This window comes from Crocodylus siamensis, chromosome 5 (genome assembly GCF_052110815.1).
Source record: "Crocodylus siamensis isolate JL-2025a chromosome 5, ASM5211081v1, whole genome shotgun sequence".
In the NCBI taxonomy this organism is placed as follows: domain Eukaryota; kingdom Metazoa; phylum Chordata; order Crocodylia; family Crocodylidae; genus Crocodylus; species Crocodylus siamensis.
In genome coordinates, this window is record NC_143399.1 from 185346670 (window position 1) to 185374427 (window position 27758).

General features: G+C 42.2%; 1 protein-coding gene across 4 annotated transcripts; it reads right to left on the reverse strand.

Annotated features, from left to right (window-relative positions):
* Positions 1 to 884: 884 nt before the first annotated feature.
* On the reverse strand, positions 885 to 26907 carry MAP3K8 (mitogen-activated protein kinase kinase kinase 8). Of its 4 annotated transcripts, none has more exons than XM_090047446.1 (8): positions 26816 to 26907; positions 19689 to 20049; positions 15805 to 15969; positions 12965 to 13226; positions 9612 to 9718; positions 5118 to 5270; positions 4239 to 4485; positions 885 to 2424 (listed from the first exon to the last, which is right to left on the reverse strand). In XM_090047446.1, the coding sequence occupies exons 2-8, from the start codon at positions 20022 to 20024 to the stop codon at positions 2291 to 2293; spliced, it is 1404 nt and encodes a 467-aa protein (XP_089903572.1). In that variant the 5' UTR covers positions 20025 to 20049; positions 26816 to 26907; the 3' UTR covers positions 885 to 2290. The 4 variants fall into 4 exon arrangements, with proteins under 4 accessions (XP_089903572.1, XP_089903571.1, XP_089903573.1 ...); XM_090047445.1 differs by lacking the exon at positions 26816 to 26907 and adding an exon at positions 26678 to 26792; XM_090047447.1 differs by lacking the exon at positions 26816 to 26907 and adding an exon at positions 23928 to 26596.
* Between the last annotated feature and the right edge of the window lie 851 nt (positions 26908 to 27758).

The window sequence follows — 27758 nt, forward strand, 5'->3', positions numbered from 1 at the left end:
ATTGTGTGCGTGTTGGGGGTGGGTAAAGCTTTATTACTGCATTTGTGGGATAGGTGGAGAGTAGGAGCAAGTGGGCAGGATGCATTTGACAGCAGCACCCCCAGGAATATTGGGGAAGCAGTGAAGAAATACCTTCAGGCCCAGATCTTCAAAAGTACTTGGGTACCCCCTTTCCAGTGATTTCAAACAGCATGTGTAAAGTTCACACAGTAGACAGTCTATGATGGCACAGGGAATTACATCTGGGTCTCCAGAGTACCAGGCTATTGCCCAAACTATTGTACCACCCTTCCCCTGTAAGTCAGCTGTACTCATCACCCAAATCCCTGGTCCATACTGGTAGCCATAGCCAAGATGAATGAAGCTCTTCAAATACCATCACAAGCAGCACGTCTGTTATTGAAGGCAAAGCTGGTTCCAAATGTACTGGCACCTGCCTTTTCTTTGGATTAAACCAGCAAGGTCAAGAGAGAGACACTGGCATGTGGGCAGCTCAGTGTCTCCACATACACTGCCCAGGCCGTGGTCACTCCAGCTTCACTTTATTTACAAGCACGAATTTACATTTAGTGAGCTGTCATCTCATTCAGTGTAATTCTATTGTCTTGCACAACAGACAGCCAATGCTGCTCTGTTAGTTCTGGAAGTATTTTCAAATGCAAGTTAACGCTATTTTGGAAAGTGTTCAGATTACTATGGCCCAGGACTGAAAAAACTGTTCCACTCCCCAGTTCTCAGGCTGTCACTAGAGGACAGTAACTTTCCCCACTGGCAGCAGGAAGAAGGAAACAGACAATGCTCCAAGCTCTGGCAGTCTCGCAGCTGACTCTGCAGTTCGGAACACATTTGAAAAGAACAGGCAGAACAACTGCTTCAGGACACAACAAACTGGATTTATTCATCTGATTATATCAGTATCAAACTGGAAATAATCAATTAAAGATCACGTTTGATAGAAGCAGTCTTAAATAATTGACTTCTAATAACGAGGCCTTGTGTCCCAAAGGGTTTGATGTCCAACATACACGGTATGCCATCTTAACAGAAATGCTTACAAGAAAATGATCCTAAGCACTAAAGAGTTTATAAAAGTTTACATTCTCATCCCATGGGATGTACAGAACTATGCGAGTTTCATAGTTTTACTACCATCCAAAACATTGTGTTTTAAATGTATTAGCCATAGTGAGAATAGTAAAATTCTGTTTCCATAGGAACAGAATATGTCACTAATGACATGTTTTCTAATACACAGTAGTAAAGTTACTTAAACATGTATAGTTTTAAAGCAGTAGGAGTCAGGAGTTCTCCTGACATTACTGACAGCCCAAGCATGTGTAACATTTGAGTCACATGGACAGTCAAGGCCAGAAAATTTGGCTTACTCTCCCAGCACAAAACTCCCTCAAAGCCTGTGGATGCAGCCAATGAAGGATTGTTCCCTCTCAGACAACCCTTGTGGGGGTGGGGGGGGCACAGTCTATGCAAAAATGCCCCTTACTGCTGGCATTTCCAAGAAAAGGAAGCATAGCAAGGGGCATCTTCCTAAGCCAGTTATCCCTGGCTCCATTGCTCACCGGTCACTGGCACAATTTAAATCTGCCTAAAGGCTATTTTGATTTGTGCGAAGACTGACCAAAAGCTGAGAAAAAAGTGTTGATTGTGGAAGAATCTCCCAAGAGTGGTCCATAAAGTCTCTCACACCTGGTTTTACATTAAGCACAACCTTGCAAGACTGAAGGACCCAACCCCAACATTTAAAAGCACTAAACAAGAAAAACATATTTTTCTTTTTTCGCATATCAGAAAGGGAGGTTTTTTTGTTTGTTTTTCTTGCATTTCAAAGTACATGTGCTAAGCACCTACAGCGTAAGGATCGTTTCTAGAGAACAACAGTCCCAACAAGATGTTCTCCAAGACCCAGCTGGACAAACTTTCACTAGGATGATTTAGTTGGGGGTGGTCCTCCTTTCAACAGGGGGTTGGAATAGATGACCTCCTGAAGTCCCTTACAATCCGTACTTTCTATGATTCTTTCCCCTTTGTCTTGGTTTGCAATCGGAGACAAAATGTTATTGCTTGGGCTGCATCTACCAGAAACCCAAAGGGCTTAGCTTAATTAACTGTGAAGTTAAAAGCAGTTCACATTTGATAGCCCCAAAAAGGCTTCTTCTTTTTTTTCAAATAGATTATGCACTCACACACATATACACACACATCACACACACACAATGAACTTCTGAGAGAAAGGGTCCCAACTCTGATCCAAACACATGAGAACTAGCTAAAGTCAGTCATATTCAAATGTTGGTGGTCCCCTAACAATGTTGAAGTAGCCAGCTAGAGCTCCAAGATCTATGTAGAGTGATCTCTGTCTCTTTAGCAGCTCTGATTCTTCTGTACACCCAGTACACAAGGAAGAATCTGAAAAGAAAGAGAGATGTGACTTTAACAACTCACAACTGATTCATTTAAACTATTGCAAAAAATTGTGGGAAATTAGCCTACTTTTGTTTAAGCTATTTTGGAGGGGGCAGTGGGTGCTATTAAAAAGTAGCATAATTTTTAAGCAAAAAATTATAATCAGCTTATATGGAAACAACAGGCCAAATTTCTTAAGAATTCTGGGGGAGAAGCTGGTGGCAGCCACTTTCTGGTTTCTTCTGCTGCCCCAAGTCTGGTTGGACTAAAAAGCAAAAGCTGTATACAGTTTCTAATTGCCCTTCCCCCTCAACTAGCCTGCCACAGGAAAGCTGGACTTCATCATCTCTGGACAGGATCCTAAGTTGTGGTGCCAGGTTGAGGCTGGCACTGCAGAAAGCCCTGTTTATTTTGCAAGTTAAAAATTCCCCTTATCGACTGAGGGGAATTCTCATCTGGCCAAAGTATTTCCTCTTTGTGCCATTCAGATGTTGCAGACAGTAGAGAACAAGGACTGAGTCTCTGGTTTACTAAGCTTGTACTTTCATAAATGGTCCTGCAGCTGCAGGATTCCCTCAAGCATTTTTGTAATGTATATCCCTGGACACTAGTACTCATCAAAAACCTGAGTTAAATGGCCAAATGTCATTTGATATTCAATTGAATTGTGACTTTAGAGGCCCAGCAGAGGGCAAAGGTGCATGTAACCCAATAAGGCACAAAGAATTATGTAATTACAGAAACAAGTCTTGCAACAAAAACCCAGAACCATTAAAATAATAAGAGTCCTCATGCATTGGGGCACCTACAGCCTTGCATACATGTCTTTTAAAATTATTATTTCAATATAAAAATTAAGTAAAAAACTTCATTAAGGTTGGGTTTTTATAAGCAGCTGGTCAATTTTGCAGGGGGATCGTGGGGCCAGCTGCCATTTTAGAGGACGTATTGTGGCCAGGGCCCCGTGTGCCAGCAACTCCCCAGTTCCTCCCCAGTGGGCTAAGCTGCTGAGCTGCAGCACCACGAGGACTTCTGTCTCCCTCTGGGGAGCCAGCATTTTATTTTCAGTAAGCTTTCCTTTTGTTTTTCCATGGACTTCGCAAACATTGCCTGCTTTTATAGGCAATAACAGATTTTGTGTTTTTCATGATTAGGTAGGTTTCTATTTGTAAGTGCCAGTTCCTAGCATGTACCCACCAACTCCTATGAATATTGGTAGAAGGAAAATGTCTCAACAGAAAGCGAAAGTGAAGAATACAGCCTTTTAATAGGTTGCTGAGACCAGATTTCTTTTGGACCTGGTACTAAGATTTTAACTGGCTCATAAATTATCTTCAAAAGCATGTATGGCACCACAAATAGTGGCTTGGTATGCATGTAATAACTTTTTCCTTTCCTCTAGTCTCATTCTCAGAGGCCTTGCATATCACTGATGACATGCCAAAGCAGTCAAGTTACAGAGTGTTTTTTAAATGAGGCAGAGTGGTCTTAACTAATATTAACCTGGCCTATGTACTGGAAGGGGTTAAGACAACCCAGAGAAGTACTTGTACTTTTTTAAAGAACTTCTTTGGAGGAGGGCCGGGTTTCTGGTGAACTGATTCTTCTGGAATTACAGAATGAGGCCAAATACCGGCACTCTTGAAGTCAATGGGAGTTTTGCAACATGTTTAATAAGCCCTGGTTCTGACCTCCTATTCTCAAGATTTTTCTTACCTCTCTTATCTGGGGTCCTGGAGTGTTTACCTTCATTTAGTTTCTTAAAATTTTGATGGGAATGAAAATACAAAAGTGCAAGAGAAGGAAGCATGTGATACCTGTAATGTTTTCTGGCAACTCCAGCTCCTTCCTCGTCAGTAGCCTTTTCCTTTCAAACAAGGCTGAGTCCAGACTCTGGCACCGCGGTTGCTCCTCTGGGGGAGGGTGCAAGGCCTCATGTTTCAGTAAGTCCGCAGCAGAGAGTCTATGATTTGGGTTCCTTTCCAGAGCTGCTTGTAGCAGTTCCCTCATTGTGGTGCTGCAGTCCTCAGCAATGTCTTCTAGAGGGGGGGCTTGCTTGTGGATCTAGCAAACCAGAAAAATAATTCTCTCAGACCTACAATATTACCAACAAGAGCAGATCATTTTCAGAGTAAGTTCCAGGTTATTAGGTTACTGCCATGGAAATTCTCCTCACTCAGGAATTGTGTCCCCACAATGAGACTGGTAACCAAGCAAAATTCACCTGCTGTCAGGTGTAACAATAAACTGAAAATGTAGACAAGGTCTAGCCAGTGACCTGAAAACCTATTAGCAGCCTGAGGCCCATAGGAGGCTGTGCGTATGAAACATTCACCAAGTTTCCATGCCAAAGCAGAGGTCTGAATTAATTTTGCTTTGGCTATTTTGGCTTTTGTTCAAAACTGAAAAGTATAAATTCTGAGTTTTGTACAACTCAGACCTGACCTCCACAAGGCCACATCAAGCATTGCAAAACTAAACTTTATGGCTGACACCATCCCAGTCAGTCACCTCATAAATTATTACAGCCTGCTTTCAACCTTTATGGTATTTCTTTCAGACTTTGGAAAACCACATCTTTTTTTCTGACAGCAGATACTTTCCCAATCCCACAGACGGCTAGGAGACTTACCAACAAGCATACAGTGGCCTCACTCTTTGGAAAGCTATTCCAAGACAGTTTTCTAGATACTTACTATATAGAGGTAGGATGGATATGCCGAGCGAGGGTATCTATTCACCCAGGGTGGGCTGCCAGTCTGCATATGAATAATGGTAGCCCCCATACTGTAGATGTCTGCTTTCGTTGTGTGTCCTCTGCAAAGTATCACTTCAGGGCTCATGTAAATCTGGGAAGGGAATTAAAAAGGTAGATTACTCTTTGCTTTTGCCATCCACCCATTGGTCAGCCACCAGACTTTGGGCAGTGAGAATCTCTCTCCTATCCCATCTCTTGGCCCCCCCCCGACTTCCACACTGTATCCCCACAGACTGAACTCACATTTGCTCAAGGAGAAAATGTTTTTCTGGCTCCACAAAAATATTCAAGATTTCAAATATTTTTCTGCTTTATCCTGGGACAAACCCAAGATCTTTCAAAGATTTTCAAGTGGAAGAAAAACACATGTCTACTTCAGAATAGCCCAAAACTAGGACAGTCCCTCAGAGTCTAGAGATGCAGATTCAAGCCCCTATGATCGATTCAGAAGTATATCAAATCTCACACAACCCAGATGTCTGCTCCAATTACCAATCTGTTTTTAGGTGGGGCTCTCTCTCCTGTTGAATCTCCTGTTCCACTTTGTCTATTTATTCATGGGGTAAGGGAGTGAAAAAGAATATGGCACTTATCTGAGATGTGGAAGACAAAATACAAATCTCCTGTACATGATATATATAAGTGCAACAGCACCAATGGGTGAGACTGAAAGCCCCAGAACAGCTAACATGGTTTGACTGAAGCAAGGGTAGCCAACCTGCAACATGCGTGGATAGTGTGTGTGTGTGTGTCTGTGTGTCTGTGTGTGTCTATGTGTGTGTGTCACACGTGGCAAAACTGGGAGGGGACAGGCAGCATGAGGACAGATTGGGCAAGAAGCAGAAAGCACAGCAACAGGTCAGGCAAGGAGAGAAAGCAGGATCAGGGAAAGGATTGGAGTGGCACTTTGGGAAAACAGGGGGTTTAATTTGCAGCGCAATCTGCTAAAAAGGTTGGCTGTCACTGGACTAAAGGGCTTGATGCTGGATCTCCCACATATTGGGTCTTCCCTGACCACTGGGCTATATGTTATTCTGATGTGAAGGGTCTCTCCCTCCATGTTTTGTGAGCAGAAATTCCATTCTTGTCGAAATGAGTACACCCATTTGTCAAAACAAAACAAGACACACAAACCCAAGATCTTTTGACAGGAGCCCAAATTCTCCAATGAAAAACAGCTCATCAGAACATTCCCTACCAGCGCTAATCATCACCCTTCCCGGGGAGATCAGCCTAGCAAGAATGTCACCGGCAGCTGTTCTATAATCAGCTGGACAGGATGCCCGAGGCACACCCTCATGTTGAAGTATGACGGCACTGCATGCACACAACTGCCCAGCCCATCGACACAGAGAGCTAAATTTGAACAGAACAATGCACAGACCACATGCTAGATTAGCAGGCCAGCATGTTTGTTTTGGGATTATATTTTTCCTTCATCCAGCTGCCTCTAAACAAACAAATTCAAATGCTTTTTCCTAGTTAAATCATCTGGCAACAAGAGTAGCTCAACTGTCAAACACAGAAGTGGCACATTACATAAAGAATCGTCACCACATAGTTTTACCACAAGTCATCATAGGATTAGGTATTTCTATGGGACTCATGCAGTTATTACAAAACACTGAAGATATTTTTACAGTAAATAATTTGAATCACTTTTGCAATCAAGGCTCCAAATAAAGTTGCATACCCACAAAAGTGCCAAGAGAAATCTGGCTGCAATAGCCACTTGCCTCTGTATACTACTTTTGTTGGGGGTATATTGCTATATCTACCCCGCTTTAAAAGGGACAAGGTGATCAAACAAAAGGGGCCTTTCCAGTTTAGAAAATAAATTAGCATACCTCTCATTTCTATGCATTTAAAAACAACATTTAAGTGCAATAAGGAAAGAAAGTGACTGAATAAGTGTTTTTAGTTCTACTTTTATTTCTAAGAGTAGGAAAAAGCAGCTTTGGAGTAAGTAGGGCAACAAAATAGGCCCTGACTTGCACTCTGTGTGACCTCAAAATCATTTCAACATAGTTGTACAAAGCATAACGTAATACAGAATTCAGCCTAACATGCATAGTGGGTGGCTGAGTGTGCAGGCTCTCAGCATCTGATACATTTCAGTGGACAACTGTTTCTTCAGTAAGGCTTATACTTGGGGAAAACACTTTATCAAGCATGTTGGAAAGAACAATCCATGACTATGAAACTACAAACAGAAGTTATGCTGTCCCTATTAAGCACTTTCCTCAATTTCTGGGTCTACTTTAGATTTAAATTTTCTGTGAAATGCAGAACTCACACCACACACACTCATGCTACTTGGGTGTCCTTCAGATATTCTTGCTTAATTTGTACAGCATGGCAAAACACTATCCTCTGTCACAGAGCCATGATTCAGTATGGGCCATGTACAGCCTGTGCTCACACAGCAAAGAACTGAACAAGAAAGCCTAAATGACACACCTCTGCAACAGCCTGTACCCTCCTTCACAGCAGCTGGCATTAGACCTTGTCACATTCCAGACTCCAAACTCAACAGACCAGTAGCAGGATCCAGAATGGTAAATCCAAGTTCTAACTCACTGTAGCCATTATAGAGGAGCACTGTTTTGCATAACCAAAGGCAAAACTTTTCTAGAAAAGTGTCACCTCTTGAGGCTGCAGTTTGATGCAAAATGCAGGACACCCTCAGGTGGAGTATAAACACATCACTAAGCAGAGGAAACAGCAGTGCTCATTCATCTCAATGGCTTTCAGAGGGCATGGATGCACACCTGAGTAAACCATCTATTCCTGGCACACCCAAGCTTGTGAGCCATGAAGACATTACTGAGGTGACAAGGCAAGAGAATGGCAATGCAGCTTGAATTTTTCCTAATAGGAGTGAAAATCTAGAATTGTATTCCTACAAATGTTTACCCAACGCTCTGTCTGTTGCCTCTGCAGTCCTATCTCGCGATTCCCTCCCTGTCTCAGAAGGCTTCTGTGGATGCAGATGCTGAGGACTTTCAAATGGGGAAGAAAGATATGTGCCTATGAATTTAGGGATTGATGAATTCTTGCATAGCTTGCAAAGGTACAGGATTGCAGGCACCCACCTGGTTTCACTTTGTACAATCACTTAATGTTATAAAAGTAGTGCAATTTTCTCTCATCAACCTGACCTTGACTTACATAAACCTGGCCTGATCAAAGTAAGGCAAACTGTGCCATAACGTAAGTTGTTTTTTTTTATGCCAAGCGAAGTTTTTTGTTTTTTTTTTAATGCAAAAAAACACGTTTCTTCCTCCCTTGGAAATTCCCTTCAGAACTTCATGCCTTTCCCATCACATTGCTTCGTATTTGTTATTGTCACATTGGAAAGGCATTTCCTAAGTCGAATGCCAAAGGGACGGTTATTTTTAGCACAGGTTCAGTAATTAGTTTTAGTTCTGAACTCTTATGGCCGGAAAACCAAAAAATATATATATATATGTTCAAGCATCCTCCCAAAAACGTTTCATGGAACATCAGTTGGTTTTTTGAAATGTATTAGTCTAGCCTTGCTTTCAAGAAGTGGTTCACTCCCCTTAAAGGGTTATGAATACATCTCTGTTAAACACGTATTCATTCTGTGCTTGGAAAGACTATCAAAACAGCAAAATATTTCCTGTAACAGCTTCACTGGCAATGCAAAGCCAGCCCACATTTTCTTCAGATAATTCAGCCAAGTGCAGCTTCATGGTTGTTAATTCAGGCCCTGACCCTGGAAAACCTAAATATGTGCCAAGTGGATACACCAGTGCTTGTTACATGGAATCGTGGCCCAAAATCTAAGTTACATGGCCCTTATTATTTTAGTATCTAATCACCACAAACTGCAGCTGTCCTTACAAGGCGCAATCCTGATGACTAAAGAGCTAAATTATTCATAACTTTCTGTGCTTCAGGTTTAGAACTAAGTGGTGTGAATACAGTCGCACAGGAAGGCTATGGCAGAGCACAGAACTGAACTCTGACCTTCTGAGTCCCGGCCTCAAGCCCTACTCGCACAACCATCCTTCATCCCTGCATACTTGTCTTCTAAATGTATTCTTAACAGTCTGCTAAGCATCAGGGGTAGAGATTTGCCCAGCTGGAAACCAACAGGAGTCCTGTAAGTGGCGGCATTAGTGGAACCAAAATTTTCACACTTGGTTCTGAATTTAACAGTGATTAGAAAAAACGATTGACCTGAAGACAAATTATGTTTGTAACATAATACCTAGTTCTCCAGTCACTGAAAGTTCAATTTGTAACAAACTCTCACTGTCACACAACTAAATGTTAAAATAACATTTTTAAAAAGCGCCCCCAAACCCTCATGGTTTCACCAAACAACCCTTCTTGAACATCTGGCTGCATTACAACATAAGTGGAGCAATGACAGGGCTTTCCTTGCACACATGATCATTACCTCTGTTCCTCGGAGGTCTTTGGGGTAGTAAATGTCTCCATTCATTTGAACGCTTAGACCAAAATCCACCAAAACAGCCTTAGTTGACATGAAAACGATGTTGCTGGCTAAAAGCAAAAAAACAAACACACATTGGGTTCTTGTAAACTTGTGCCATTTATTTTGCAATCCAAGCATCTCACACAAAACTTAAGTGCAAAGACAGAGAACAACAGAAGTTCTAGCTCAGCATTTCCCAATTTTTTGCACAGCAGTGCTACTTCTGGTTAGCTTGTGACCCTTTTTCCAGGCTGAGCCCAGCTGCTCTAACAGAACTTCTGTGGAGTTTGCAAATATCACTCACAAGTGTTGTGAGCTGCAATTTGGGAACTGCAGCTTCTAAGTCTAAAGGCATATTCAACCTCTAACTTCATGTCACAGATTAAGAACACTATCAGATATTTAGCTTGCAATTTTAAACTGGATCTTACAGGTCAGATTGTCCACTTCCACAGTGAAACTGCAAAGCAAGAGGCTGAAAGTTTAGGCGGGTTGCTCCAAGGGCCTAAGGCTTCATGCAAGAATTCAGTAAGCTCAGTCCTGAAATCCCCTAAGGTCCTGCTATCCAGGAAGGGTGGGAGAAACACCTCTTCTGGATCCCAGAAATTTCAACCATGAACAAGTCTGAGCCATGAGGGAAGGCCAACTTGTGCTTAAGATTTCTCCCAGCTATGCAGCTGAACCAATAAGAGATATTACCTTAAAAAATAGAAATCCTCTCCTCTTGCATACAGTAGGATAAAAAGACATATGAGCAAGAGAGCCTGGGATTTTCAAAGCAGCCTAAGGAATTTGGGCCTGGTATTCCCATTGAATGTCTATGATTTTTTTTTTTTTTTTGGGGGGGGGGGGGGGCGGCACATGGGGAGAGTTTTAGTCCAATCCCTAAAACTACTTTGCAAATCCCTACCGTAAGTTTAAACTGGGTCCTGCACTTCTTTCACAAAATGTACAGGTCTCACCTAATTTCTGCCCTTGTGGTTCATTCATCATACACCTAAGATTTTACTGCATTCTCTACAGTATAAATTAGCGGTTTTCAAACTGCGGCCCGCAGAGGGGTCTGCAGACTGTTTAAGGGGTCCACACAAGGTGACTTTGATTAATCGAAAGTATTGTGAATACACACATTTACAATTCAAATAGGTCTGCACTTCAATTTTTAATTTTTTAGAGGTCCACGAATGAAAAAAGGTTGCAAGCTACTGGGGTAAGCTTTTGAGCAAGGTATTACATTTTTTTTTTACCATCTTCTCCAAAGGAACCTATATCCAGATCATTTTCTACTTTGCTATTCAACTTCTTTAAGGAGTTATGCCTAGTTCTCTCTCATCCATATCATCAGTAGGACACAAAATAATTAATACTATACCGCAGGTACATTCTAAAAAAAGAGCTCCTTGGGCACATGTACACATGCTCACACCCTTGTCTACCTTTTAAATCAGAGTGCTGGTGACATGTTACAGTAATTGAACCCAAAATTCAAACATCAAATATTCTGTAGGATCACACCCTTATTTTACAGATATTCTTGCAAAATAATGAACATCAGCTTGTTGTAAGATAACATTTTTAGTTGCTCACAACTTTGTCTTTTGGGAATGAAGCTTTACATGTTTAATCTCAGCCTGAAGGCTGCTTTTTGTTTGAGTGCACATGGAGAAAATATGAGCTAAGTTCTTGAATTTTGTTTTCAACTGTGGAGAAATATGTACAGTTAAAAAGGGGACTTTTCCCTTACCAATAAAATCAAGCCCTAACACCTACACCAGTCCTCCTACCAGCTAATAAAGAATGGACAGGTCATTTCTAACCATGCTGATTCAGGTGGTTTTCTGGTTATCAGTTTGCTCTCTGGTTTAACAGACTGGTTAAGTATAAAAATGCATTTATGTAGCTATGGGTTTGTGCAGAATGTGACACTGCTACAAACGCAAGTAACAACTTCCTTGGGTAAGTACCTCTAACTTCATATTCCAGAGAACAACTGATGTTTGAAATCTTAACTCAGTCACAGAATTTCCAATAACGCCTCACCAGGACACAGAGATAAGCACCAACAGGCAGATCCTAAACTCATTCAAGTGAGGAAGGAAGGAAGACTTAACAGGTTTGGATTGGACCACCTAAAGAATAGTTTTGTAATGTCACAGCCTCCTATCTTCTGAATAGCTCAAAGAGATGTAGCTAAAAACCAAGGCAGAGTCCCTCCTCCTCCTTTTGGCTCGGGGGAAGCTGTGCTCTATTGGAATGTTCTCTCTGGAGCTGGAAGTTGGAATTTGCTGGCCGAGAAACTGTAAGAAGGACCGAGTACAATACAAATGAGGTTTCAGCCTTCCCCACCAACAATACCTGGCAGAGAAAGAAACACTGTTCTACTCACTTTCCGTTGAAAGAAAAAAATACATATGCGTATTTCAATATACTTAATGTATTTTGAGATTATATACATCAAGCCCATAGACCACTACCCTGCCAGGGCAAAAGAAGAGAGCCTGGCGCTACCTCCCTGCCTCCTAAAATGGAAAGGAGAATCCTGAATCACAAGCTCCCCTGATGTTATGTCAAGCCCCTTCTGACATGTGCTTGCTCTTCTAAAAAGCATGAAATATCAAGAGATTACAACAGTCAGACAAGACAGTCTCTCCCCCCTCCCCACAGCATTCACTCTTCCTGTGTCAGAGCCAAAAGCAGGTTCAACATCAGGAAGAAATTCTTTAACCAGATAAACAGAGAACATCAATGATACAAACTTACACAGCTCGGTACACTGCAGGCCCAAACCCTCTTTCTGTTTGGCTATGGGATACACAGCTCCTTTCAGGCATAGGTTTTTTTTTATCCCCATCCTTCCTCCATTGACATACCCTATCACCACAAGACAGTGCAATGTCTCACCACCGCATAGTCTCAAGGCCTGTGACAACCATCATCAAAATTGTTTGATCTACTTTATGCGCTGACCTAACCCAGGAAAAGCAAGGAAGTTAAAAGCTGCTGGAAAATAACAAAGTTTACTAAACTTTTTCAAACTTGAGCTCAAGGTCCTTTTTGATTTTAATTAGGACTTGGATTATCTTAAAGGGTCGAGAGGCTGAAACAATCATGTTTCAAGGCAACATAATAATTGAAATGCAGCACTAATTCAAGCACTCCCTCCACATCTCTCCCCCAACCCCCCAACAAGAAATGGGATGTGGAAGTGCTCAGCCCACCTCAAAATTATGTTATGAAGAAGAGACATTAAAACATTGGTGTATTCCCAGTGTAACGAGGACAAGAAGGTCCTTTGACGAATGGAGCACACATACGTTTTATATCATGATGTATGATTCCTTTGGAGTGAAGAAAGTCAAGTCCCTTCAGGATATGCTTTGTCACCCAAATGATCTCAAATTCTCTCATGCGCCCACAGCCCTCCAGCTTTTCCATGACAGATCCTCCTTCTCCTGCCTCCATAAAGAGATGGACAGTCTCATCCCACAGGATAGCACCATACAGCTCAGCAATGTTCTCATGACGGAACCGGGCCTGGATTTCAACATCTGACGGTTTGAACTGTTCCAGTGGGACCTGGAGCATTGAAACAAAACTTGAGTAGAACTACACAGAATAGCTAACTACTTAGTAAATAGTTTCTCTCTATGTTAACTGAAAACAAAAGGAAAAAAACCTATTAAACATGTTAAAATATTGTTGCCTTGACTTATTCCCCTTCTCTACTTTCAGTGCATCCTGTTTAAAAATAAAAAGGACACAGCTTTTAGAAGCATACCCGATTCCAGAAAATTAGCAAGAACTATTCCCATCAAAATCTAGCAATTTAGCAAGAACTATTCCCATCAAAATCTCATGATTATGCAACATTCTAGATAAACTTTCTGGTGAAAGAGATAAGAATCCCCATTTTCCCTTCAGCCATCTGAAGTTTTATTTATGCAGCGAGAATTGCCTATTGCTGACAGCATGAGTCTGAACAGGTGCAAAGTCCTTAGTTTAGCTACAAGGGTAACCATGGACAAATCGTGTTTAGTCTCTTCACTAACCTCTGTTAAATCCTGATAGATGCAAGACAGCCACCATATATGCAATGGCAAATAAAGTCATTTTAAAAATGATTCCTCAGCAATTTGGTTTATTCTGGAGGTGGTGCTGACTGAAAAGGACCAAAATAATACACAGTTGCAATCTGGGGCTAGAGGGAAAAAAAGGCTAATGGCCATTCTTTTACATTTGCTCAATTCATGGCCACAAGTGAATTTTTTTATTATACTGAGCAGTGCTTTCCCAAAAGCAGTGCATAGCTGCAGTTTTAATTCAGAAACATAATTACTGAATGCTAGCTGTCCCAGCATAAGAGGAAAAGGGCAAGCCAGCCTTCTTCCCACCTCTGCCACGCTGTGGGCAGCAATGTCTGTTAAGCATGGCACCCATGTCTTTATCGGTATTATTTACTAATAGCTGTGCATGGAACATGGCTCCAACTGAGCTTTAAGTCAGCCTTAAGAGTTCATCGATAAAGTCAGAGTAGTATTTTGAAAGCCAATACTAAGAACTGTTTTATCCTAGAGAAGAGATTGAAACAAAACCTTGGACTCTGAAAAACTGCGTCTCTCCTTCCAATGCACGCAAAGCAAACAGAGATATTGCACATTTCATCTCAATTAGACCCTAAGTGAGGGCAGGAAGCAGATACAGTCCAACCTGGACAGGTTTGATAAATGGGCGGAATGAAATAGGATGCAATTCAACAAAGATAAATGTAAGGTACTCCACCTAGGAAGGAGGAATCCCCAGCACACCTACAGGTTGGGGGATGACATCCTCAGCAGCTCAGAGGCTGAGAGAGATCTTGGAGTCATAGCTGACTCCAAGATGAACATGAACCAGCAGTGTAATGAGGCCATCAACAAAGCCAACTGCAGCTTGTCATGTATTAGCAGATGCCTGACCAACAGATCAAGGGAGGTGTTACTCCCCCTCTATGCGGTATTGATCAGGCCGCAGTTGGAGTACTGTGTCCAGTTTTGGGCGCCGCACTTCAAGAGCAACACGGAGAATCTGGAGAGGGTTCAGAGGAGGGCCACTCACATAATTAGTGGCCTCTGTGAAAGACCCTACAAGAGGAGGTCGAGATATCTGGATCTCTTCAGCCTTCACAAGAGACATCTGAGGGGAGACAATGTAGCCTCCTATAAGTTTATCAAGGAAGGACAACTGGGAATTGGTGATGCGCTGTTTCCCAGAGCGCCTCAGGGAGGAACTAGGAATAATGGCTGCAAACTAGTGAAGAGTAGATATAGGTTAGGCGTTGGGAAGACATTTTTTTCAGTAAGGGTGGCCAATATCTGGAATGGGCTTCCAAGAGAGGTAGTACTGTCACCTAACTTAGCGGTCTTCATGAGGAGGCTTGATAGTCACCTGGCTGGGGTCATCTGACCTCAGTCCTCTTTCCTGCCAGGGGCAGGGGGTTGGACACAATGATCCACTGTGGTCCCTTCTGACTCTACAATCTATGAATCTAATGGAAGAACACATGCATGTGCTTCAAATAACAGTAAAGTCAAAGACACTTCAGACTGGCATTGTAGTGAGATCTTCATGTATAAGTTTTTCCCATTGAAGAGAGACTCAAGGTGATGCACGATCTTTATGCATAAGCTTTCTCCTGACCTGCCTTCAACATGAGTCTGCCCCTGACTTCAAGGAACTCAGTGGTTTACTATGCTGACAACAGCCAAGCTCAAAAGGCCTCTGAAGAATACTAATCAGGCAATAGGCTTGTACAGCATGGCAATTACACAAACTGCTGTACACATTCAGAATGCTGAAGGTTTCTCTCTCACAGCTAATCACTCCAGGATATTCCTCTCAAGAAAATGTACTTCTTCAAATCCCCCCCAAAAATGCAACTTCTTGCTAATACAGTCCAGTACAAAAAAGCCAAAACAAAACACTTGAAATAAATCATACATTAAGCATTCTTATAGAGAAGTATCAGTGGCAGGTGTAACTGAAGAATACTTTTTTCCTAAGCAAAAATAATGCCTCAATTACCACTGCAATTAAATGTAGGTATGGTCTCATGATATATTATGTATGCCATATTTTACAATGTTTACTTGGAAGAAAAAACTCTGAACAAGCCTACCAGCTTGCATGCCATTCGCTTTTTCGTCTCTCTGTCTTGTGCCAAGTACACTTTCCCAAAAGCTCCACGAGGAACAAAATCAGAACCAATATTCCTATAGGTCAGCTTCCATGGAAACAAGAGCACATCTGATTCGATTTGATAACGCCCATTCTTTGGAGTGATCTAAGGTGGAGAAAAAGAATGTGTTACAGGAGAGCAGTTCAAGTTTTAGCCAATTCAATTCACACAGTGAAAGCATCATCACTTAAGTCTACTGAATTCAGAATTTCCTGACTAACACCTTTACAGACAGATTCCCCAGGATGTATGCTAGTCTGCATTTGGAACCTGCACGTGAGGCGTACTCATTTGTGGAGATATATTTAGCATTTCTCTCCGATGATTAATCTTTTCAAAGTGTAAGTTGCAATTAATTATCTGGTAACAACAACATGATTACTGAGACTAACAAGCACTGTGTAAATTAACTTCAACATTCTTTATTGGAATCTGCTAACCTGTTAGGCCACATAGCTGTTACTCAGGCCATTCTATACAAGGTGAGCAAGACTTTCAGCATTTCCTCACATCACGTGTAATGCTAGGGAATAAAGCCTTATCAATGAAGAAAAAAAAAAAAGTCTTCACACAGTTTATCCAAAGAAAGAGAGAGAGAGACGGCTGACCTTTGCTGTGTGTCCTCATATTGCTCAAATTAAGCCATGAAATTAAGTTTGCTTCATTTGATAAAGCTGTAGATATTATTGATAATATATGGACTGTCAATCTTACAATTAAAAAGCATATTCATTATAAATGTTAACTGAAAATATTGCTTTAAATAAATAATACTTCAGAAACCAATATCATGCCTACTGGTACAGAATGATATAATTTCATATAAATATCAAAACAGGTCAGTGCTATAGATTAGTTTCACCCCTCTGATATAGTCACATACAGCACATTATTGTTACTCAGTTCTTCAGCGGCACCCTACATGCAATAGCATGTTGCAGAAAGCAGAATATTATTCTTAAAAGGTCATGTGTATAAACGCAAATCCGATTCAGCTATGCTTGAATGAACAGAAAATATGGTATTTTTGCAATCAGGAAAAGATTATTTTGACTGATAAAACTGACATTCATGAACAGCATTCACATATAACAGTGAGATTGCCTAAACAAAGGATTAACCTTGTTTCAAGTTCGTCAGAAAGATAAAACTTTGGGGTTTTTTGTAGGTCACAAGCAAACAAAGGGCAAATTGTTGTATTTTCTGTCACACTGAAGCACTGTGAACAATGAATTAACAGTTGATACAGGGAGAACAGGAATTTCATGTCCATCATCTCTGTTAAGTCCATGCATCTCTAGAACAGAAGATAAAGGCTACAAGGTGTTTTTCTCAGTAAAACATTTCGTGTTTCCCAGAAATATGAAAGGCAGGTAGATCTTCAAGAAAGACTACTATGGCCTCTGCCAAAATGTAGTCATGAGTTTTCTCTAGTATCCCATTCTCTCCCTGTATTACAAGGTATCAGTAAGATGCCCCCCTCTTCCAAAGCTCCCAGATCCCACTTGGATACTACTGTCACAAACAAATTCAGGGGCCTCAAATATACAACTGTGTCTACCAACAATTTCAGTTTTGTTATATGCAATTAATGGGTTCTTAGAGACAATGAAAGTACTTTGATGCTAATCAAAAAGGTCAAAATTAGACCAAAAAAACAAGGTAAAAAAAAAAAGGTTTTAGTAAAAGAAACTAAGAAGAGAGGTTGGATTTTACCAGCTTGTAATTGGTAAAAATTCCTTCAAGCCTTTTCATTAAGGAGCAAATCTATCCTGACATAAGGCCTTGGCAGTCAAGTTATTTTCTAGCGCTCACTATAAGGATAAACTATCCCACCAACAACCGAATGGAACTATTCTGCTTCTACCACACTAGACCCAAAATTGGAACCATGCCTGGACCTTCCTTAAACCTCCTTTACTTTTTTATCCAGCAGAGAGACTGGTGGATCCATTCAGAAATTCTGATTGGCACTATCCTGATTCCACTCACTTGCCCAATTGACTGTCTACACCCACACAGAGCTGGTTAATGCATACACTTTTCTGCACACAAGGCAGTCACAACTATGCAGCACAATATTTATGCTAAGCAGAACCACCATTCAAAATTAGCAAGACCCTATTTTGCAGTGTCACAAAAAGTATCACAACATTTACAAAACTCAGTATTAACAGCCAAGGCTATTTCAGTATTGTATCCGTTACTAATACCCAGTAAACAGGGAAAAAAATATTATATTATATTGATCAGAGCCAGGCAAGTATTTAGATTAAAATTTTCTCCTCCTCTCTAGCCTAAATTCAGAGAGGAAAATAATTAGCCAGGGTTAAGTAAACAATGATCTACATATTTAAGAGCTTAGAATTACTTATTTTCCATTCATGTTTTGAACTCAAAGCTATTATTATTTATTTTTGGCTTTCTTTAATTTGATGGTTGCATGAGAGATGGAAGGCAACAGTACCAGCAAATTAGAGGAGCAGAGCTCTGACTCATGAGAATAAAATCTTCGTAGCCCATGACAACAGGTTAAGCATTTGGAGTTTCACTAGCTCTTGGTTTAGTACTTCCACTGACTCTCAATGGGCTTTCCTTTTAAGTCTCACATTACATCATCGTGGGATTGCCCCAAGAGCCATCACTAACAGATGGAAGTTCACACTGGTCTGTATAAGGGATGGGCTCAAAATGCATATATTCTCTGAAATCAGAAGGTTCAGTGCCAAGGACAAGACGTGAGATACAATGCATAGCAATGACACTAAGGGCACAGACAGAAGTCACATTTGTCAAGCAACCGACTCCCTGAAAGCACTCACATGCACAGCTCCAGCGTGCTTTTAAAGTGGCCAATCACATGACAAAATAACCCTCATCTAATAGGGATGAAATTTATGTTCCCTAGTGTTAATCTGTCACGCAATCAGGGCTGGGCTGATGTAGCCTAGCCCCACCCCTGGGGCTGCCTGCAGGAAGGGAGGCTGGGGTTTGCTTGGCCTAAACTGGAGGATCAAGGCAGGTAGACTGAAGACCCTGCCACACCCCCACCTCCAGCTCAGGTCAGGCAAACCCCAACCCACAGCTGCAGGCAGGCTTAGTTGTCCCCCTACCCCCAACTCAACAGGTGAACATCTGTTGGGTCGGAAGCAAGGGAAGGGGGGGTGCTCTGACTCACGGTGCTTTATGTAAGTCACCAAGAGTTAGGCCACGGGTCTGCATATCTGTCAGCACCCTAAATGATCAAACATTCTCCCCTAAATATATCTGGCAGATCTTCCTGACTTCAGACTAACAAGGCTAACTACCTCTCTCATACATGTATCTATGCAGGATGTTTAAAATTCTAAAGTATCATTTCCTCTTGTGTAAGTGGCAGTTTCTACAAATCAATATCAGCAGGTATGAAGCAAAGTGGAAAGAGACAAGATTTTGTAGCATGCAAACAACATTGTGGCTACATTGTGCCTCTCAACAAGAGACAGCTGTGCTGTGGGTAGCAGAGAATACTCAAATACTGAAATATATGGCATTGCTAAACATCCCGTGGTATCAGTTTTCACAGCTGGTAAATAGGAACTGTGAGCATCAGAACAACTGCCTCTGCGATTTTGACTTTTTGGAGGCAGAATGATCCTTTTGTCAAACTTCTGAATGGAATAATCCTACCAATTGCTTTTCTCCTAATAATTCTGCTTTAAAGCTGTTATCGTTTAATGTTATTTCACTGCTGGCTGCAAAATATATAGACTTGTTTCACTTTCAAGTAATGAAATTCTGAATTTTCTTATTTCCTTTTAATAAAAAAGTCTAAAAACCCATACCGTATGTAACAGGATTCCAGATTCTTGCCGCCTGTGTCCTTTAAATTGCTTTGCAGTGTTTGACACCTGATTTGAAAAAGCAAGCAAGTCTTCCACAGTCCCATATCTGACATTTGACAGCAAAGAAACTTCTCTTTTACAGAACAATAAGGATTCTGCACACTCCTCATTTTCATTTGTTTCTTGGCACATGGTGATTAGACTGTCATCATAAACAGCCAGGTCTCCATTTGGATAAAGGTTTTCCATAATGTCTATCACTTCAGACATATTTAAGTGTGCTAGCAGCAAGTCAATCTCCTCTTTATTGTCACTGTCAGTGCTCATATACTCCATTACTGTCTGTTTTTCTAAACGTCACCTGTAAATAGAAAACAAAAAGTAAACATTAAAATGCTTAACTTCCACACAGATAGTTTGGGGTTAAACACAGCATTAAAAAACAATGATGAGGAATATATATTATCCCGGTTGATTTCAAACTAAAATATTTTTCCCTCATGCATATGGCAAGTATATTCGCATGCAAGTGTTAGTACACTGACAAAATAAGCATCAATATTATAATCTGTTTTTCTTTTGGTAGTGATTTACAGCATGACAACAAAGTGTCACATCTCTTTCCCCTATTAAAGAACACACTGACCAATACCATCTCAAACATAGAACAATCAAGAATTATTAGCTGCAACTGGGAGAAATGAAATGTACATTTTAAAGTACAAGAGTAAACAGTAAGAGGTGCATCATCACCAGTGCCTACAACATTTCAGTCAACAACAGAAATGTAGGGTTTATGATACATGCAGGTGTGCTAGAAATTTCCCAATGTTCAAATCTAAGCACATAAAAGGCTGCCCAAAAGACAAAGATGAGTTAGTTCAGTTATCTAAAAAAAGTAAGAAAAAAGTAACCCTGTCCTTTATATTTTTCTTTTTTTTTAAATTTGTATAAAAGGCACTTGCAAAAGTGCTAGGCACATTTTGAGTTGAAAAAAAAAAAAGAAAACAAAAAAAGGCAACATGCAAATCCCCACCAAATTCTAAACCAGAGTTGGCAAGGTTTTTGGGAAGGAGTACCGAAAACAGCCATACCCTCGACTTGGAAGATGCTGGCATGCCAGGGGAAGATGGCAGAGAAGCCACTTGGGGTGCAATCCTTGTGGCAGCGCAGCCCTGGCCCCTTCCCCGCCTTCTACCCCAAAGCACGTATGCACCCATCACTGGCAAGGAGCCAAGCTGGGGTTCCATGAACCCCAGTGCAGCTCGTTGCAGCCTCCCCACCGTATGTTGCAACAATCCAGGTTCCATGGTTGACAATAGGGGCCTGCCCAGAGCCCCAGCCAGCTGCGGCAGCCAGCCTGGAGGCTGCAAGCGGCTGCACCAGGGTCTGTGGAGCCCCCACCCAGCTCGTTGCTGGCAGCAGTTGTGCCTTGGTGCAGACAGTGAAGAAGGGACCGGGGCTGCTACAACAAGGCTCAGGCCCCTTGTGGCTCCCCCACCATCCTCCTCAAGGCATGCATGCCAAGCAAAATGCCTTCACATGCCACACTCCAGCATACAAGAGGTTGTCGACCCCTGTCCTAAAACCCAACAATTATAAAAGTTTGAGTAGATGGGGATTGGCAAAAGAACCATAATGTACATAGGAAAAGACTAGTAGAGAAATGCAATCAGCAATAATGAAAAAGGAACAACAGTATTAAACTGGAGGGAAGTTAGTAGCCAAATTCCAAGGATTCATCTTGGGACTGACCTTATTGAAGGTTTTCATTAATAACCTGCACACAGAAAGTAGAAGTCTATTAATGAAATGAAGATGCCTACAAGCTATATGTCATCAGTACAATATAAAAGAGGATCAGGATATCGTACAGAAAAATATAGATGACCTTGAGGACAGAAGCAATAGCAATGGGTAACAACTAACAACAAGAATTTTTGTTAACCAAGTAGGGGCTCACCAGTCAAAAATGAATGAAGACGTTAAAGGCCTGAACGTACTAGCTGATCACACATCGACCACAAGTCACCAATATCATGTACTACAAATATACAAAAAGCAGATACAATTCTATGATACAACCAAAACAATTTCAGCCAAGGGGGAGGAAGTATTAATGCCACTGTATAAAATACTAATGAGACCTTATTTAGATAAGCTGCAGTTCTGGTCAGGCACTTTCAAGAAAGATGACTTCAACCTTGAATAGATGAAAAGAATGGCTATGAAGATATCAAGGAATGGGTGCTATCATAAGAGAAAATTAAAATAAACTTGGCTCCTTTAGATTAGCAGAACAAAGGCTGAGAAGAGATATTGTTGCCTTCTGTAAGAGTACTGGGAAAGAAAACATCAAAGATGGGAAAATAATATTTAAAGGAAATGTTGGCACAGGAACAAATAAATATAAACTGGCAATGAATAAATTCAGGCTGCAAATCAGGTGCCTAACCAACAGAACAGTAAAGTTCTGGAACAGCCTTCAATAAGTTTCTTCCCCCACAAATTCCTAACTATTTATAAGATGGAGCCTTAAAGGAATATATATAACAAAGTGGCCTGCAATATAAGATACTGGGCTCAGTTTCCTACAAGGTCCCTTCCAGTTCTATGTTCCTAATTTTACCACAGTATAGTACTCTGCAGTCAAACCCAAAGAACCTTCTTACTCGCACTGGAAGTACACATGCTTACTCCTTCATATACTAATAAAAATAATTAGGTAAAGGGGGCTTTCCACTTTGCAGATTTCAATAAACCCCTATCAGAAATTAATTCTGGTTATATCTCATAAACCCATAAAAAACCCCTTATATCCACAATGAGTCTGGTCAGACTGTCCAGCAGCTTAAGCTCTTGTTCACAGCTACTGCAATTACACTAAAACTCTGTACTCTTTATTTTCTTCTGAAAATACTATTTATTGCCTGTTTGCAAAGATGTGTTAGAGCAGAAGTGCCCCATGCTCATATGATCATTCACTTCACTGTTCTCATGGAAAGAAAAACTGATTATCATAAGTTTGAGAAACTAGGGGAATTTTTGAAGGAAAAAAAGAGAAGAGAGTGAAAAGCAAGAATCAAAACACCATCGTCACCTACATTTCCAAGTAGGCCTGAAAATAACCTTCATTACAGGTTTCCAAGAATTATTCAAGCACTAGGAAGACAGGACCTTCCCTTTTCCCTTTCCAGAATGGACTAACATATCACATTTATATAACATATCACATTCACAGACCTTTCACTGGCCTTTTCAAAAATAAATGCAGCTGCCTACTTAAGGTAAATCAGAAAGTGATACTTTATGGGGGGGAAAAGATCTACAGTTAAGCACAAGCAACTTGTCTCAAGGACAGGTAGCTGACATAAGATTCCTCCAAGGCTTTCAGGCAATGCAGAACTTTTGACCTTAGTTTCTGGTCAAGATATTATCTTTCTTCTCCTCCCTTGGAGGATGTGGAAACTTTCTGGCAGATATTTCTCATGGCTTAGAGTATTTACGTCAAAACAGCGGTGCAGAGAGCTAAATACAGTGACGTGGCTGACCTGGTTAATAGCTTCAGGCCACGTCCTGAAAAAAAGTCTGAAACAAGAAGACAGGAAAAACTGTTCATCTCTAGCACAAAAAAAAGGTGGCTTTGTAGCATGCTCCTCTTCTTGTCATCCCCTGTGGGGACTGGTTCTAAGGTTGGGAAAGAAAGGAGGCATCAACCTAGACCACTTCACCTTATAGCAAATGAAGGCACAGATATCCCCATACTCTTAATTGTTAGTCCTAAAATGGAGCAGAGGGAGCAATAAGATACAGAAGATTACCATCCCTGGAACAGCATGGACAAAAGTATTGAAGATGTTCCACTTTTGTACCTGAGGCCTCCACCTCACCTTCTCATGCCCAAGCCCAAACACTGCTATGTAACTTAGTAAGTATTGCCTGTCTCCAGGAGAAAGGTTTCCTATTTGTTTCAGTGTTGGACTTTTTGTCATTAAGTTGGAAGGAAGGAAAATAGAGAATCAGCTCCTACTGGAAACTCCCTTTTGAGATGTGAGGCAGAGGAGAAGCAACTCTTTGGACACTTCCCTCAAGAAAAAAAAGTCACCCTCCCCCCTCCCCCAGAAATCTTAAGCTTTTCTGGACGCAAACTTGACTCAAACAGCTACTGACACTTAGCCATGATAACATGCTAGAGAGAACTTTCCACCAACCTTCTATTGCGATCTATTCCACGCTTACCTCTGTTTTGCTCCCCAAATCACAGCACTGTACTCAACCTGCTTCTCAAGCCATTCACTTCTGCCCACAGGGCTCAAATGAAAATGACCAAAATATTCACTGATTTTATTCTTCTCCTGCTCAAAACAGCATGGACAGCTAAAGTTTGTTCACACAGGAAGAAAGAAACACAACATGATTTCATGTGTGGAAGGCTGTTTAATCAGAATGAGGTTTACATTTTTCTTTAAAAAGAGAGTCAGTGTCAGCTGTCAGTGGCTCATATATGACCCTTCAGCTGTCAGTGGCTCATAGATGACCCTTAACAAGAAAAGCATCTACTTGCCACTGGTGAATTAATTTTTCCTGCTAAGCCTCCTTAGCTGCAGTTAAAGCAGTATTTGGATGCACAATATGAGAAACAAATCTTAGCCACTTTCATTCAGTGTTTTCCTAATATACATAGCAATCAAGGCCCTGTAAATAGTTTTTGTGTTTCTAATTACAATTCTGCTTTTATCTACAAAAGCAAAAAAAAAAGAAAAAAAAGCATGCGTTAGTCAGCTGACTGAAGTTTAAGAAAAGGAAAAACTCTTCCTCCAATCACGTCATTGCTCAACCAACATCACATGAGCCACCGGCAAGTCAAAGAGTTTTTTGTCATGGGTAGTTTTCAGCCAAGGAAATGTTATTGTTACCTTGACATCTTTTTTTTTTTCTTCCAGGTATTAAAAAAATATTCCTGGAATCCCAAACTGATACAAGATTTTTTGCATGGTTCAGGCCCTGTACTGCAAACTAACTAGCTTAGTGTAAACACATATAAATACTATATCTGTTCTTGTTTAACCAGCCATCAGCTATAAATAAAGGAACGGAGCTGGTATTTTTCCTTTAAATGCTTTCACAGTAAGATAATTGCAGGCCTTGAAAAATACCACCAAAGAAAAGAAAAGTGTCTGGAGGAAGGCTAGTGCACCAAGTTCTGCAAAACACTGTCACAAGGAAGGGGAAAACCTTTAGTCTTTAAGATCTCAAGAAAGAATTTTCCATGTATGTATTCACACAACAGCTCCGTTAGCCTGTGGTCAGACAGCTCCAGCAAAACAGAGGGAGAGAGACAGTTGCAGCAGAGTAAGATCTGAAGGACAATGCTTTCATTCCATAGCTGAACACATCCTATGTGATGAATAATAACAATTTCTCCTGCAGAAAACCCCCATGTAAGAGACAGGGAGGGACAGCTTTAACAGAATTTTAGTACTGCTCCTCACAGCCAATTCCCTGATGTCACTGCAGCAGGACTCCTTCAACCACATGACCTTCAACATTCAGTTTAATTATTGTAAACATAGCCCTATGGAGAATCAAGAGGCCTTCTACAGAAGAGTGCTCACGTTGTTCAGTAGGAGGTTGAAAAGTTACTGGCTCTATCCGGGTCTGTCAGCTGGAATTCTGCTTTGCCTTGCTAGCTTGAGTTGCAAGTGTCAGCAAAGTCAGCCTTTGAACATTATGTCAATGCTCCTCTGAGGGGGACTTCACCTAGCTTGAGAGAAAGTTTCCTCCACCCTGTGATGTTCCTTCCCACTCCTCTTCTAATGCAAGAAGTTTCAAACTAAAGTACCTGAGCTAAACAGATAACTCAAGGTATAGGCTAGGCCAAAGTCTTCACAGACACTTAAATAGGTGCTAATAGAATATCACCTATGGGGGAGGGGGTGCGCATGTATTATATACACACCCATATATATATTCACGTGAATTCATACCCAGAGCTGACCCTAAAGGTGCATAGGGCCTGGGGCATATCAGCCTGTGCATGGTCTGTGGGGTGGGGGTGGCTGGAGCACAGAGCCAGCAGGGCCAGTACAGCACTGTCCATGGGGTGCTAACAGATGCGAATAGGATATCACCAAAGCACCCGGCCCCGGGCAGCTGCCCCAATTCACTCCCCCTCCAAAGGGACAGGTCTGCTCATACCTATATCTAGATATAGCTGTATCAATTTATATAGATCTATATAGATAGACCTCTCTCTCTCTCTCTATTTTATTTATATACACACACACATAGAGATATGTACATAGACATATAGATAGATCTATACATATGCATATTCTATTAGCACCTATTTAAGTATCTATCAAGACTCTGGCAATCTGGACATAGCTATATCCCACTACCTATATACATATTCCAACATATATCCAATTCCTTATATAGCGTTCTCCCAAGAAGTCCCTCAGTCTTCACGGGGTAGGCCAGGCCAGTCTTGACAGATACTTAAATAGGTACTGGGAGAGAGAGTTACCAGTATTGCCACCTCTCATGATTTTTTGGCATTGGTCTTAAAATCTGTGCTTTAGGACTGTAAAAAGAATATGTATAATAGAAGGAAAGAGCCAAGTTTTTCACAGTCCCAAGGCCCAGACTTTAAGAACAACGCTGAAAATCCTGGGAGCTGGCAATCCTGTAACACACAGAACACACATGCGTGTGTGTCTGGCGTGTGCACACACACAAACACAGATATATTTATCTATACAGGCAGACGGCCATCTATCCCAGGAGCACCTGTTTAAATATCGGTGAAGACTGGAGCCTCTAGAGACCCCCCGCGCGGTGCCCGGTGCCGCGCACGCCCCGCTCAGCCCTCCGCGCTCCGGCCGGGCTTGTCCGGCTCCGCCGGGGCCAGAAGAGGGGCTGAGACGAGCCGGGGCCGGGGTCCCCGGGACCCGCCCCCCGCACCTCCCGCCCTGGCTCCCCGGTACCTGCCGCGACGCGACGCGACGCGCCCGGGGTCGCGGTCGGGCCGGCTGCGCCCTGCGCCTCAGCGAGCGCCCGCTCTGCCGCGCCGCTCGGAAACTCGGCGGGGCGGGCGCAGGGAGCGCCGCCCGGCCGTGACTCACCCGGGGCAGGCACCTCCCGCCGCCGCCGCCGCCGCCGGTTTCTGTTTGCCTTTACAGGAACCGCTGCCTAGTGCAAGCGCCGGGAACTCCGCACTCCCCGGCGCGGCCCCTCGCCTCCTGGGCAGGGCAGAGCCCGGCTGAGGGGCGGGCACTGGCGCCGGGGCCTTCAAGCCAGAGCCACAGGGATCCGTCGCTTCTAGTTAGGCGCCTAAATCCCGCTGGATCTGGGCTTTCGGCACCCGAGTCCAGCACCGAGATTTTCATCCCTCCCTGCTCAGCTGCGGCCTGGCCCTTGGTGCACTTGCAGGAGGGTCTCTGCCAGCGGCCATGCAAAAGAAGGCACCAAGAGCACGGGCACCTTGGAGCTGTTCAGGGCCTTGGCACAGACTCGTCCCACCTGCTTTGACTGCGGGGCCCAATCCAGGCAGCACCCCCCTTCCCGAGCCCGCAAGGCTGAGCCAGTGGTCTACTCCAAAGAGCATTTGCCTGTGGAGGGGGGACACCTGTAGCTCCAGGGAAAGGCAGGCAGGCTAAAGGCTAGGGAAGTCCACTCCATGCTAAAGGTGGTTGCCATCTCTAAGGCGTCAGGGCCTCTGGATGTACGCCTACCAGTGTGTAACTCAGGAGAAGCAAGCAGACCTGCCCAATGCTAAAGATTCTCCTCTTATTGGGGCGGGGAAAGGGTGCACAGGGCTGGGGCTTCAACTATTGCTTTGGAACAGTGAAGAAAACAACAGGGAAGGGAATGTGGGTTGAGGTTTACAGTGAGAAAGAATAACACCCCCCCCCCACACGCACACACACACACAAAGTTGTCTACAGAGACATGAGAGATGTTTTCAAATGCCAGCTTGCCCTGACTTGGGACAGGGAGCCTCTTATATCCCATAGCAGATCCCTAAGCTGGGGTGAGTCTTTTTTCCAGTCATTCTGGTTAAAGCTA

What these genes read in the sequence shown, in the direction of transcription:
- MAP3K8 (XM_090047446.1), bottom strand. Translation starts at nt 20,024, where the DNA reads ATGGAGTATATGAGCACTGACAGTGACAATAAAGAGGAGATTGACTTG. An exon ending in CATACATCATGATATAAAAC is followed by an intron (nt 9,719 to 12,964) that starts GTATGTGTGCTC and finishes TTTTGCTTTTAG; the next exon opens with CCAGCAACATCGTTTTCATG. An exon ending in GTTGCCAGAAAACATTACAG is followed by an intron (nt 2,425 to 4,238) that starts GTATCACATGCT and finishes CTTTCTTTTCAG; the next exon opens with ATTCTTCCTTGTGTACTGGG.